This window comes from Drosophila miranda, chromosome 2, assembly GCF_003369915.1.
Source record: "Drosophila miranda strain MSH22 chromosome 2, D.miranda_PacBio2.1, whole genome shotgun sequence".
Lineage (NCBI taxonomy): Eukaryota > Metazoa > Arthropoda > Insecta > Diptera > Drosophilidae > Drosophila > Drosophila miranda.
This window is the reverse complement of record NC_046675.1, coordinates 26,470,389-26,484,003: the sequence shown is the minus strand read 5'-3', so window position 1 is coordinate 26,484,003 and position 13,615 is coordinate 26,470,389. Positions and strand designations below refer to the sequence as shown.

At 42.7% G+C, this 13,615-nt stretch overlaps 1 protein-coding gene across 2 annotated transcripts; it reads left to right on the top strand.

The window, feature by feature from the left end:
* The first annotated feature begins 1,166 nt into the window (after positions 1-1,166).
* Positions 1,167-12,515, top strand: LOC108157341 (neprilysin-2). 2 transcript variants are annotated; one of them, XM_017289358.2, is made up of 11 exons: positions 1,167-1,233; positions 1,462-1,569; positions 8,922-9,442; positions 9,509-9,723; positions 9,783-9,959; positions 10,026-10,402; positions 10,568-10,597; positions 11,152-11,561; positions 11,629-11,879; positions 11,940-12,126; positions 12,188-12,515. In XM_017289358.2, exons 2-11 carry the CDS (start codon positions 1,553-1,555, stop codon positions 12,337-12,339), a joined length of 2,337 nt encoding a protein of 778 aa, XP_017144847.1. In that variant the 5' UTR covers positions 1,167-1,233; positions 1,462-1,552; the 3' UTR covers positions 12,340-12,515. The 2 variants fall into 2 exon arrangements, with proteins under 2 accessions (XP_017144847.1, XP_017144848.1); XM_017289359.2 differs by lacking the exon at positions 10,568-10,597.
* The last annotated feature ends 1,100 nt before the right edge of the window (positions 12,516-13,615 follow it).

Sequence of the window (13,615 nt, the reverse complement as noted above, 5' to 3'; positions counted from 1 at the left end):
TTTTTATCGATTTAATTTTTTTTGCATTTTATCGATTTTAAAATAAATCTTTTTTTACTTCTTATCGATAAAATATATTTTAAAAATACCGCAAATATACTGACGAATTCATGTTATATTATACATAGCATGCTTTTTACTTGCTACTGGATTCGCGTAACTTTAACATTAAGCTTTCAGGCGGTTATTTTTTTTAAATTTGGCCACTGTGAATTAACATAAGTATTCAAAGACTAGATTGGTGAAGTATGGGCGGTGAGCTCTAATTATATGTAATTGGTTATTTTTCTTATCTCTGAATAACATATTCATACTACATGAGTTTTGGTGATAACGCATGCAAACGTTGTGCTCACCTTCCAAGAATAAAAACTCCAGACTAGGTAATACAGTTTATTCCAGAGAACTCTCTCTCGCTGTCGCCAGTAGACATCATACATACATATGTATACCCTGTCTATAGATAATGTGGAATCGGTAATGAAGAGGGCAAAGCTCAGCTTTGGTGAATCCAAAAAAGTAACGTTTTATCCAGTTTATGTTATGTTTATGTTCTGACCGAAAATAATGATTATTTGTATAGTCAAAAATATCATCCACTTAAAATAGCCGCACAAAAATACCAAGAGAGGCCTTTAAGAATAATTATATCTATCGATTTCCAGATTCAAGAATATTATTCATAATAAGACGCTAGGAAAATATGTATATATATTCTTGTTGATTGGAGTATTTTCCAAAAACTTCAACGAACTAAAATAGTGTACTCGAAATGGGATTCTGGACTATATTTTCATAAAAAAATACTTTTTTTAACTTGAAACAAGTTTAATATGTTTGTTGGTACGGATATAGATGGATAATTGGCTAATTAGTAATATTTATTTACTTAAATAGTTATTATCAACGAAGAGTTTCCTTAGGACTTAAAGATAATTTGTATTGTGTGATTTTTAAAATATAAATTATAATTATTGTCCAAACTACATTGCCAACCAATGATCTAAAACATGATGTTTTAAAAAGATTATTTTTTTATGGATTCTTAATACAAGAATTCGTTTCCAACCGCTTTGTCGAGCAGACATCAGAGTCATGTCGATAGAGTATCCAAGCTCCATCAATGGGGGAAAACGGGCTCACGCTTTTGTTTTTATATAGAGGCGTTTGGGCACGACAGACCACAGTTGGTCGTCGCTTGTCGGCCGTGTCGAGTCTACTAAAAATCGTTGAGTGGGTGAAAATATATACGTTTGAGAGTTTATTCCAAATTTTAAGCTAAAGAGCCCAGTGTAAATCTAAATTTGCTTGCTAAATAGTCGAATAAATAAAAAAACAAAAACAAAGAAACGAGTAAATGAAGAAATCGACTGTGCGCTTGTGACGCTTACAACCATTTAGATTTTAAGTTTGAGTTTCAGTTCAAGTGTTTACTAAATACAATTAATCTATTTTTAACAGTTTAGCAGCGTCTCGTTAACTACAAGATACAAATATTAGGCAAACTAGTCGCGTCGTACATTAAACATTGTTAAACAGCTAAACGGCCGACATGCAAACAGTCATTAAGTAAGTTTATCTTTGTTAATATTACAGCTCCAGTCACTCCTTCCCAGTACGTCCCATAATGCCTATCCATAAGTTCTTCCATATTCTCCCCCTATAAAATATAAAGTACATGTTTGCTTCTGGCTCTTCCACACTATAAGTTTCTCGATCCCCGCCACCCATAACATAAGTTTCACTAGCCGCCACCCTAAATTCACACGAATATGTACATATTTTATATGGACGCATCGGAAAAAGAAAGTTGCGCATGTTTATTGAAAACACGTTTCGTCTGTCTTACGGATTCCGGCAGTGGCAATGACAGAGCCAGCAGCCGGCAAATCTTTGTCTTTGGCTTTGCTTTTATTTTGATTCAATTTTTGTCGATGAAAATTCGAAAAACGTGTTTTCAGTGGGGGCCCCAGTTCATTTGGGGATCGGTTCGGTGTTAATCAGGTTCACTCAACTAAGATGAAATGGGCTCGCTCTCCGAAAAAAGTCAATTCATTAGCGTTTCAACTAATTTTTCAAATTCCATTCATTCAACTTCTTCTGGGCGACTGATTTTAGTTTGTAGGAAACGTTCAGGGCGGTTTCCATTACCTTCGATACCCAGTCGGAGCCTGTAATTAGGAACATTTATTTATTTGCTGCAACGCGTGTGTAGAATTAGTTAAGGGCACTCGTAACATACAATTTACAGATTTTGTTCCCACTGCTACTACTGCTGCTGACTGTAGTGCATTGTCTTTGGTGGAGAACCTACGAGTCGAGTGTTTCCTAGTTATCCATCCATCCGTTTATGAATCATCTTAACAGCATTTCTATTGTCTCGCTAATGGGCCTCAAATTAAATTATTCAATGCGCAAACAGAAAATATTTACAGAAGATCCCAAACTCTTGCTGAACTCCACCGCCATGGCATCCTCTCGAAACTCGAAACCGATCGTATAATACCACACCGCATGAATACGCGACTTTGCTTATCGTCTTTAAATACCTTTTCCCCAGGAGATCAGTTATTTTTGTTACTTATAAACATAAAAGTTATGTCTATATTTACGGCGGAATGAAAAGATTTATGTTTTTGCGTGCTTTATTTATGCGAAAATTTGTAGGTCAAAATTACGTAAGCTTAACATTTTGTTCGTATTTTTTGTTGTTTGTTGGTTGGTTTTTGGTGCCTAAAAAAAGGTCGTCTCCATATCTCTCGGGCTCGATTTCAGAGAAAAAAAACTCTCAACAATAAAAGGCATTGTGGACCCCTCCGTCCCCTAAAAGAACAAAAAAAAAAAAACACAACCAAAAATCACACCTTTAGAGTCGATTGCCTTACCGGTTTCGACTATTTGACTAATTCTGAATGAGTTTCTTTATTTTTTCCTAAGTGTTTTTGTGTGGAATTTGGGGCAGACAATGAGTTGACTTGAGCTGAGAAATCAGCCAAGAACTAAAGCCTTTAGCGGACTATGACTAGTTGACTGTTTTGTTTGTGGTTCTGTTTGGCAGCTATTTGCTCCAAGTGCATAATTAAATGCACGCAGACCTTTAAGTGCAACTCCGATTATGGTCAGCAATGTTTTGGCCGTGCGGCCGACTGGCTGCGTTTTCTTGGCTTTTCATTTTATTTTTTCTTACGTCTTCTGAAGGTGAAGTGAAGTCTGTGGTTAAGAGCACCCACCGCCATCGAGCATGTACATGCACAGAAATAATAACTGACCTTTCCCTTTTGAATTGTTCGTGGCCACAGCTCAGAAGTACGCGTGTGTATGTACATATGTAATCGTCGCGGTCAGTTCCATTGGGTTACGAAATGGCTATGAACCCCAGAGGTCTTTGGTTTTTCTGTGATCGACACTTTCTTTTTGGTTGGACTCTAGAGTATGCTTACGAGTATGCCTCAATCGAAATACTGTAGATAAGATGGCAGGTGGTGATCTGGTAGGGCGGATCTCTTCTGGTTGGCTGACAAATTCCATCAGTAAGCACGTTTTGGCCATGAATCGTACCCAATAAATCATGTTATCCTCTTTCCAGCTCTTCCTCGACTGCTGTCTTCTTTGAATTTCACAAGATCTGTAATTTACGGAGGCATTCAGAACCTGTGGTCTGACGGAGGGCGATGGCGGGCTAATCGTATCGCTTCCTTATGAACCGTACGTGAGTCGCTGAAAATGAGAATGAGGCCAACAGTCGGTTTAATTTCAAGAATAATTCTTGGTAATTCGACAAGATTTTAGAGCGTGTAGTCCACGTAATGGCCCGGTCTTTGACTTGTTTTTCCTCCTTTATTTTTATAAGCGGCCTTATTACTCATTTTCCACATAATAAAATGTCAATTATTTTCTTATTTGTCTCTTCAGTGATTGATGACGATGTTGGCTTTGGGGTTTTGAAGTGCTTGAGGAAATACGCCTGTGTGGGTGTGGGTGTGTAATTGTTATGGCTAATGCGGGGGTCGATGGAACCTGAGAACGTGCCGCTAGTCAGGTGATATGAGGATCGCTTGAGAACAGTTTCATGTCTTTTGACTTCTTGATTTTAAATGAGTTGACGATCGGTTGTACCACTCAGTCCCACTCCCGCACGTTGTGTCTCTCTCGATAACAGTTATTAAACGAACCAGTACTCCCTATGATTATATTCATAAATTTGAGGTCAAACCCTGAAAATAGGTGGACACACCATTTCGCTGACAACGGACGATGCGTAGTGCATATCAATTAATTGAACTTGGGGCTATTGTTGACAACTCGTATGCTATGCTATTGTACATATTACTTATCATTATCATGTGCCAATATCTCCAGTGTATTGCGTGTCTGCGTTTTGGGCACCCTTCCAATACAATATGATAATTTTCATTATGTTAGCATGCAAAACGCAACTTTTCGACATCTGGCAACCTTGGTGGCGCGGCCGACAAGTTGTTGGCAATCCTGCCACATAACGGTAATTAGGTGGCCTTGCCAGTGGCCACAGCCGTGGCAACGGCAATTCAATCAACGTCGGGCCCCGCGGTTGTTGTGTCTTATTTTCCCTTTCCTTAGTCCATCAGCATTCACATTCTGCACCGCTACCCGCTACCCACTACCCACTACCCACTACCGCTCCTACTCCTACATATATCTCCCTCCTGAGCATCCTCCGTGGACTGCATTTTGCTGGCATTTCTCTGTGGCGCTTCCAGAGAGGCTTCCGTTGGCTTTTCCTGCCCTGAGCTGAGCCCCATTAAAGGTAGCAAATTAAATGGCCCGGCAAGGCACTAGGCAAATTGCATTGTCGCTGATTTCTTCCTGCTGCGGCAAATTGCACTCTTCCTGCTGATAAATAGATTTCGAGAGGTTTGTCGTGGTCTCTTAGCTCTTGCCTCTTGCCTCTTGGCCGTTTGCTGTTACGTGTTGGGTCTTAGGTCCTGTTGCCATTTTTCACATTTTTCTCTCCAACCAAAAGATCAATCCATATACAAGAAATCCACTTTGGGACCAAGTTCAAGTTTAAGCCTGACAAAAGAGAAAGCTTGGACCCCACCCCAACGGATTTGCATAGAAATCAGATATAGACATACATATGGATAGCTGCATATCTCTTGTGCTTCTCATTTATCTAGATTTTGGATTGAAATTGGGTTTCGCTCCGGCCAAATGCGTCTCAGTTGCAATCCCTGACATCTTAATGAGCGCACACCACACAGATGCCACAGATATATCTAGATATAGATGTAGATACAGATACAGATACAGATACAGATACAGATTCACTCTCACTGGGGAGCGACTCAGTTAAAAGATATGACAGCTTTTCGTTGGGCAATTAAACGCGAACAGATTCGGGCAAGTCTCGGAGCCACAGAAGCTTAGTCGCATCTCTCACAAAACGAAATTAAAATGTATTAGGTAATTGTGTCTGTGGCACAAATTAACACTTGAAAGGCAATTTGTCGCAGCATTTTCTTTGGGGGCCTGGGCATTACGACAAAGTACAACGACAGCCAATAAAACCCCAAAACTATGCGAATTCCGGACTGGGAAAGCGGTTGAGGAGAAACGCTTACACGTGCCTACGGATAAACTTACGTCCATTACGTTTAGGATCTCTATGATTTACGAATGAGTTGCGATTGCAGAGCCGCAACGAACGAAAGTTAAAACTTCGCTAAAGCCTGCCTGTGGCCCTCATTGAATATCGAACAGTAGATTATTTTAACAATAAATTCAAATTCGTTCCCTAACAATTGCTAACTATGTCATAAGCGTCATGCTGCAGCTAACTTGCTCTATTACGGAGTGGAGTAGCTCTAGCTATATCACATTGTACGAGTATACGGGGAAATTGTACGAGTATAAAATGTTGGAAATTCGACTTACAAATTTGTAAAGCAGAGGTTTTGGAATGAAAATGCAATGCTTCAAATGTCTGGAGGGACATCCATCTGGTAATTCCTCAATCTTTGGAAGATATGGGGCAAGGAAGGGTCATGCTCTAGTGTCAAAGAAAGTAAGCTTCATATTGGAAACATAATTTTATCATATTAGCTATTATACTTCCAACATTGTCCCGAGGTGCTAGTGCACGTTCATTAATGTGCAAATGGCCCAAAAGGAAGCGGAATTTCCAAATACTTTATGTAATGGGGCTGCATTAGGGAAAAGAAAATATAGATAATATTGCAAAAATGTCTGGGCTGTCAATCCAAGCTTTGAATGTTAATAAAGACAGAGCCAACGGACACCAGAAACTATCAAAAACATATTAAAAGGCAAAACAATAAAAACACACAGCCCCGGAGCCCATGAGCGTCAAAAAGTTGCCAAACGTCACTCGCACAACGCACAACTCACAACGCACACAGATTCAAATATACTTACATACCTATGTATGTACGTATCTAGATATATATATGTAAGTATCTATATCTTTGCGTGTGTGCGAGTCACGTGTGAGCGTGTGGGTGACGCCAATGTTGTTGCCACGTCAATGGCAAAAGCACACCGCCTGCACTTGACACATTTATTGGGCAACGCAACTCGTCCGCCGACAAGACGCAGAGATGAGATGATAGACAAAAGGAGGGCTGCGCTTCAAACTGCCCGACCTATTGACATGGACCCTGCCGGAGCCCCGGGGTACCGTACCAGAACACCTCCTCGCACCCCAGCATCGTCCAGCAGCTGCCACTTACATAAAGTTGGTAACACTTGTGTATTCATCAGTGAGAGATATCTCTCATCTGCATGAATGCATCTGGGCATCCATCGCAATCCCTGATAAGGCGCGACACAGCGTCCATGGGAATGCAAAAGTTAAGCTAAAGTTAGGCCCGGGTTCGGGTGGGGTTCGGGTGTGGGCTCGGGTGTGGGATCGGGTGCAAGTTGCATAATGGGATACAGCTTCTTGGGCTCTGGTGTCGGTCGTCGGTCGTCGGTCGTGATCTTCGCATGTGATTGGGGGAGAGCTGCCTTAAGGAAATGCCGCCAGACATCGAGGAATGACGGCACGATTCTCGGCTAATTGGGGAAGCTCTGAGCTTAGCAATCTCGGGATATGATCGATAATCATCTATCATATTCGGCAAACGGAATCGACAGGTGTGAGGGATTATACAAGATTATTGTGAAGATTATCTTTAACTGCAACATGAGAAAGGGTACTCAAGTTTCGATAAGACCCTCATCTCATCGTTTCTGCTTATTCACCGCCTGCTCACTCTGTTTATTTAGCATGTTTCTGTGTTAGTATGCTCCGAGAGCTCGGGAGCTATCAGTAGGACGGAAACCCACTCAATGAGAACACACTCTCGGATCTGGGGCCCAGCCGAGCTGAAAATGTCGTTCAACTTTGTAAATTTCGCATCATTAGCTGCAATCGATTGCAACTGTTAAAAATTGGTAATATAATTTACAAAACTGGTTAATTGATTGGCATTCTTTTCTTAAAATTTCGACATATTAACCAGTTCTTTCGGTAATCTTTGCTGGAGTAGAATTCATTAAGTCGACGAAACTTGAGTATGCAATTGAGAATGGAATAAGAAAACCGAATAAATAAGATATACTATGTACTGTCAAAATATTTGATAAATGCTGAAAACAAATCAAATATGTAAATCCGTTTGCCAAATTCCACAATAAACTTATATGGAAACTTTCAAGAGCGCCTCACGCACACATACATACTTATACATACTCGTAATATACATACATATGTTTAGTATAGATGGATATATTTTATTTATTCATTCCCTTTTTTGTGGCTTTGGATTGAAAAAGTTCAGGCACATTAACCCAGATAATTGCTTTAACATTGGTGGAAAATTTTGCGTGAATTTTCGGATGTACATAAATCTCGCAGAATGCGATATCTGTGGGCTACGGCTACTGTTCATCGAGCCTGACCTGACCTTTCTCCCGTAATCGTGGCCAGTAGTGGCCAGTAAACGCATTTACTGCCCGTGACTTAATCGCTCATTAAAAGCATCTTCGCTGCTGGTCCAGCCATTACTTTTGTGTTATTATTTTACAATTTCAGCAGTAATTGAAGCGTGCAAAAATTCATCAGTTTTCAGTTTTTATTTTTTGATCTACTTACACTTTGACCACGGAAATGGTTTAACATTAAAAAAGCTTCATCCATATAAGCCCGACACTGACTCCGAGCGTGTGTGTCTGCGGTGTGGGTGTTGGTGTGGGTGTGGGTGTGGGTGCCGGTTTTTGGTGGGAGCTTCGCTGGGTATTTGGTCTGGGTGTGCGTTCGTGTGCCAGTAAATCAGCAAAATATTAAAATAGTGTACAAAATTCATATGTCGTAACTACCCGTAGCACCAGCAGAGTGGCTGGCTGAAATGACTCTTTAGACTTGTGCGCACAAAATTTAACCAGTTGAACAACAAAAAACAGCACTCGTTATAGCCACCAATTTGCCAGGCCGAGTGCGCCAGGTGGTTGCGGGAAGTCAGGAAGGCAGATCCATTGAAAAATCGGAAGTGAGCCCAACAATTACACTGAACAGCAGATTTGAGGTCTGAGCATTTCATTGGATCGATTGCCACGCCACATTAAGAACTTATTGTATCCCACATTTTATCGCAAAGTTCTTAGCGCTGTCGTATTTGGACAGCTACTCAAGCGCAGTCTAAGCCATAGAGGATCAGTGGAACCGAACCTTCTTAAAATTTCTTTACTGATAAGTACAAACACTACTATGAAAATCCACGAAGAAATTAGTGATAGGGCGGCTATCAGAGCTAAATAACCAGATCGTGTCTTCTCGGTGACAGTTTCCTTAAACCTTTGTAGTGTGGAGCAGACTGTGGAGCAGAGGCAAAGAAGCTTCGATCCGATTCAATTACATATACATCCTCCCTCGTTTATAGGAATCCAAGCTGGTGGCGACGACGCACCAAGTTGGAGAGAAGCCTCCTGATTGTCAGCAGCATTCTGTTCGTGGTGGCAGCAGCCGTCTTGGGTCTTTGGCTGAACGATGTTCTCAGGTCGAGGGGCAACAACATGGGAACGGACGGGGGCGAGACCCCAAAAGCCACGGCCTTGCATGGGGATACCACCAGCATGAACCAGGTGCCGGTGGCTCCGGTCAAGGGAAAGTCGGAGATGGATAATGCCTGCCTCAGCCGGGAGTGCATCCACACGGCCTCGACTGTGCTGCGGAAGATGAAGCCCGAGGTGGAGCCGTGTGACAACTTCTACGAGTTCGCCTGCGGCACCTACATCGAGGAGGAGAACATACCCGATGACAAGGTGGCCATCAGCACGTTCTCTGTCATTTCGGACAAGCTGCAGGAGCAGCTGAAGGAGATCATCACCGCGGACCGCCCGGACACGGAGCCCAAGCACTTCCGTCTGCCCAATCTGTTGTACAAGGCGTGCATGAACAAGAGTGAGTGGACCAGTAGATTCTCCAGAGTGGATATTAATGGTAGTAACGTTTGATCCTCTTCCACAGCTCTCATCGAGTCTCGGGGCGCTGAACCCATCACCAGGATGGCCGAGTCCCTGGGCGGTTGGCCACTGCTAAAGGGCGAGGCCTGGAACGCGGATAACACCTGGAGCTGGCAAGAGCAGGTCAAGAAATTCCGAAACGCCGGCTTCAGCATGGACTACATCATTGACTTTTCCATCGGAGTGGATCTTCAGAACAGCACAAAGCGATTGATAGATGTCGGTAACGAAATAACCTCTGGAATGATCTATAACTGAGGACTTTCTCTGAATTGCAGCTTGATCAGTCAGCGCTGGCCCTCAGTCGCGAGTATCTGGTCAAGGGATTCAATGAGACCTTGGTTACGGCCTACTACGAGTATATGGTGGACATTGCTGTGCTTTTCGGCGCCAAAAAAGAACAGGCCAAGAAGGAGCTGCTGCAGTCTCTCGAGTTTGAAATGGCGCTGGCAAATGTAAGTTACTCTGGTTTGTGGCGGCGTCGCCGTCCCAATCCGTGCTGTAATATTCGCTTCTCGTAGATCTCGTGGCCGAACGAGAAGCGTCGCAACTCCTCGGAGCTGTACAATCTGCGCAGTCCGCAGCAGCTTCAGGCCGCCTATCCCTATGTCCAGTGGGTGGACTACATGAATGCCCTGCTGCCCGAGGGCCTCAGCATGGCCGATGACGAGATGATCAATCTGTCCGTGCCCAGTTTCTTCGAGGACCTCGGCAAACTTTTGGCCAAGACGCCCCAGCGGGACATTGCGAACTACATGTTTTGGCGCATCCACTCCTTCTCGATCGGATTCCTCAGCGAGGAGTTCCGCAAGAGGCAGCTGCAGTATGCCACAGCCCTGTCCGGACGCCAGGAGCAGGAGGCGCGCTGGAAGGAGTGCGTCGACATCGCCACTGGCAGGTTAGTGTGTCCCCCTTCGGCTGTCTCTTGGGCTGCGGTGATCGGGAGGCTGTCTTCGTAGATGCCTTGGTTAGGCCTTGCCACCTGCATACTATGTACATATTCTATCTGCAGCAAGTTTCACTTGTTTCTGTATCTTCTTTTGGTTTCTTTGTGATTTTGCAGCATGGATGAAGAAGAAGAAGATAACGATAGGTACTTACAAAATTTAGAGAAACGCATTCAAAATTTCCGAAATTTTCACACGGGAACTATAAAACACAATACCCCCAATACACATCACACAATCGCACAGACATGCCCAGGCACAGAAACGCACAACAATGAAGGAAACCGTTTGTCCAATAAATAATAATACGAGTAGTTAAGTGCTAACAGACCCACATTTAACAACAACGGCAACAGCCGCTGCTTATCGAAATCGCTGCATAGCGGTATTCTAGTGTCGATAAGTGGGTTTCATTTTGAGTTTCAGAGCACTTTTGTTCACATTCGATCTCATTAGGCGGCTCTTTTACTTTGCTCACTTCCCCATGGTCCCAGCATTCCGGGTAGCCAATCGACCTATCAAGCGACTTAACCAGACTTATATCTTAATTATGCATATTCATTTTGTGTTTCACTTTCACGCCAACTCTTCCACCATTTCAATAACTGCACACCTCCAACTCCAACTCCAATCAACATTCTCGAATCTCCAATCTCCAACAAACGACATCACATCTAATTAATCAACATTCGAACATCAGCCTGGGAATATCGGTCGGATCGCTCTACGTGCGCAAGCACTTCAACCAGGACTCGAAGGCGAATGCCTTAGACATGGTCAACGACATTAGGGCTGTCTTCAACGACATTCTGGACGAGGTCAACTGGATGGATACCAAGACCAAGAAGGAGGCTAAGCTGAAGCTCCACAGCATGGCCACGCACATCGGCTATCCAGACGAGATGCTCGACAATGAAAAACTGGCCAAGTACTACGCTAAGCTGGACATCAATCCCGACAAATACTTCGAGTCCTTCCTGGGCATGAACATCTTCGGCACCGATTACTCATTCAACAAGCTGCGTCTCCCCGTCAACAAAACGGATTGGGTGCGTCACGCCCGTCCAGCCATCGTGAATGCCTTCTATTCGTCCCTGGAGAACAGCATACGTAAGCGGAAGAGTTTTCCGCGGCAAACAGGGTCTTTAATATATACTTCTCCTCCTGATTTTGACAGAGTTCCCCGCGGGAATACTCCAGGGTCACTTCTTCAATGCCCAGCGTCCCAAATACATGAATTTCGGAGCCATTGGCTACGTGATTGGCCACGAGATCACCCACGGCTTCGACGATCAGGGTCGCCAATTCGATGTCAAGGGAAATCTGCGCGACTGGTGGCAGCCGGACACCCAAAAGGCCTACCTCTCCAAGGCCCAGTGCATAATAGATCAGTACGGCAACTACACGGAACGTGCCACAGGTCTGCATGTAAGTCATATTTACTGTTTGAAAGTTTAGCTCGATTCTAAATGGAACTCTTCTTGGCAGTTGAATGGCATCAATACGCAGGGTGAGAACATTGCCGACAATGGCGGTGTGAAGGAGTCGTACATTGCTTACCAGCGATGGGTGCAGAAGCACGGAGCGGAGCCCAAGCTGCCCGGCCTGGACTATACCCCGCAGCAAATGTTCTGGATCTCAGCCGGCCAAACCTGGTGTGCCAAATATCGTAAAGGTACACATAAACAGCTCAATATCTTGAGATTTTTTTACTGAAGAATCTCCTTGGCTTGCAGAATCTCTCAAGATGCGCATCACCACCGGCGTGCATTCGCCATCCGAGTTCCGTGTCCTGGGCTCGCTCAGCAACATGAAGGACTTTGCCAAGGACTTCCAGTGTCCCGAAGGATCCCCCATGAATCCAGTTCAAAAGTGTGAAGTGTGGTAGAACGGTCGGTCACCAGCTGTTGTTGATTTGGTGGCAATTAGCCAATAGAAAGGCCCGCATATAGAAGGGCTAATCTCACGTAGAAATACAAATACAAAGCGTATTAATACACAACACAAATGTGTGCATTATGTAAAAACTTATTTAATAAAATTTGTTTGTATGTAAACAAGGTCGTTGCGGCGTTTCTTTTGTCTGTGGGTGTGTTTGAAGAGTAAATTCTACCGTTTATTTGCCTCCCCTCTCCGCTGTTCGACTACAAAGCCAAAGCAGACTGCTAAGACCCGGAAAATTCCTAAGATGATTAATTCCCCTTCTGGAATTGCTTGCGCACAGCATACAAAGTTTCTAATAAACATAAATAAAAAATAAACTTAACTTTTAGTTTTCTAACCTACAGTAGAGTATAAAATTAGTTAACAAAAGTATTTTTTATTTCAAGTATACATATATTTTATTATCGATTAAATCTAAAAAACCTAAACAAGGGGTCGCCAAAATAATAAGTACAGCAATTTTACAAAGCTGGAATCTCATACCACATTTTTTGCACAAATCCCCAACAATTCTTTGGCTTTTGGAAAAGTATTTGTACCAATTCGACTTTCCAAGTCACCCCAAAGGTTTTCAGTTGGGTTGAAGTCAGGAGACTGACTTGGTCAAGTCATAACACTTACATTGTTTTTCGTAAACCAAGCTTTGACCAGCTTTGAGGTGTGCTTTGGATCATTGTCCTGTTGAACATGTCTCAAGGGCATGTTTTCCTCAGCATAAGGTTGCATAATATCTGTCAATATGTTTTTATATCCGAATTTGCCTTTTGGTCATTGTATACATCTTCATCATTATCAAAAGGATTTATTTTTGTTTCGTCGCTCAATAACATGTTATTCCACTTTAAGACCCATCAGAGCTGATTTTTTTTTACCAATTTCAGCGGGTTTGCCCTTGGAAGACATGAACGGATCCTTTTTTACAAGACTGATGATGCGGGTGTCCGTTGTGTGTAAAGATTTCTTCTTCCATCCTCGATTTTCAATAAGCACTTTAGATATTAAAGCATTCTGAAAAAAAACTACCGAGCGTCCAAGACTTTTCGCAATCTCCCGGAGAATTTTCCTTTCTTTTTGAAGATTTATGTAAAAATTATTTTCTTCAGCAGTACCAAGCTTCTAAAGAATTTTTTTTACCTCTCATGTACTTAAATATGAAAGAACTCAATAAAAACCAACAAGCCTTTGACCAAATCCTTATCAAATCCTTTAAAACTTGAAAA

Coding starts and splice junctions, on each gene's coding strand:
- LOC108157341 (XM_017289358.2), top strand. Junction 9,443..9,508: donor CAAGGCGTGCATGAACAAGA/GTGAGTGGACCA, acceptor CCTCTTCCACAG/CTCTCATCGAGTCTCGGGGC. Junction 11,880..11,939: donor AACGTGCCACAGGTCTGCAT/GTAAGTCATATT, acceptor TCTTCTTGGCAG/TTGAATGGCATCAATACGCA.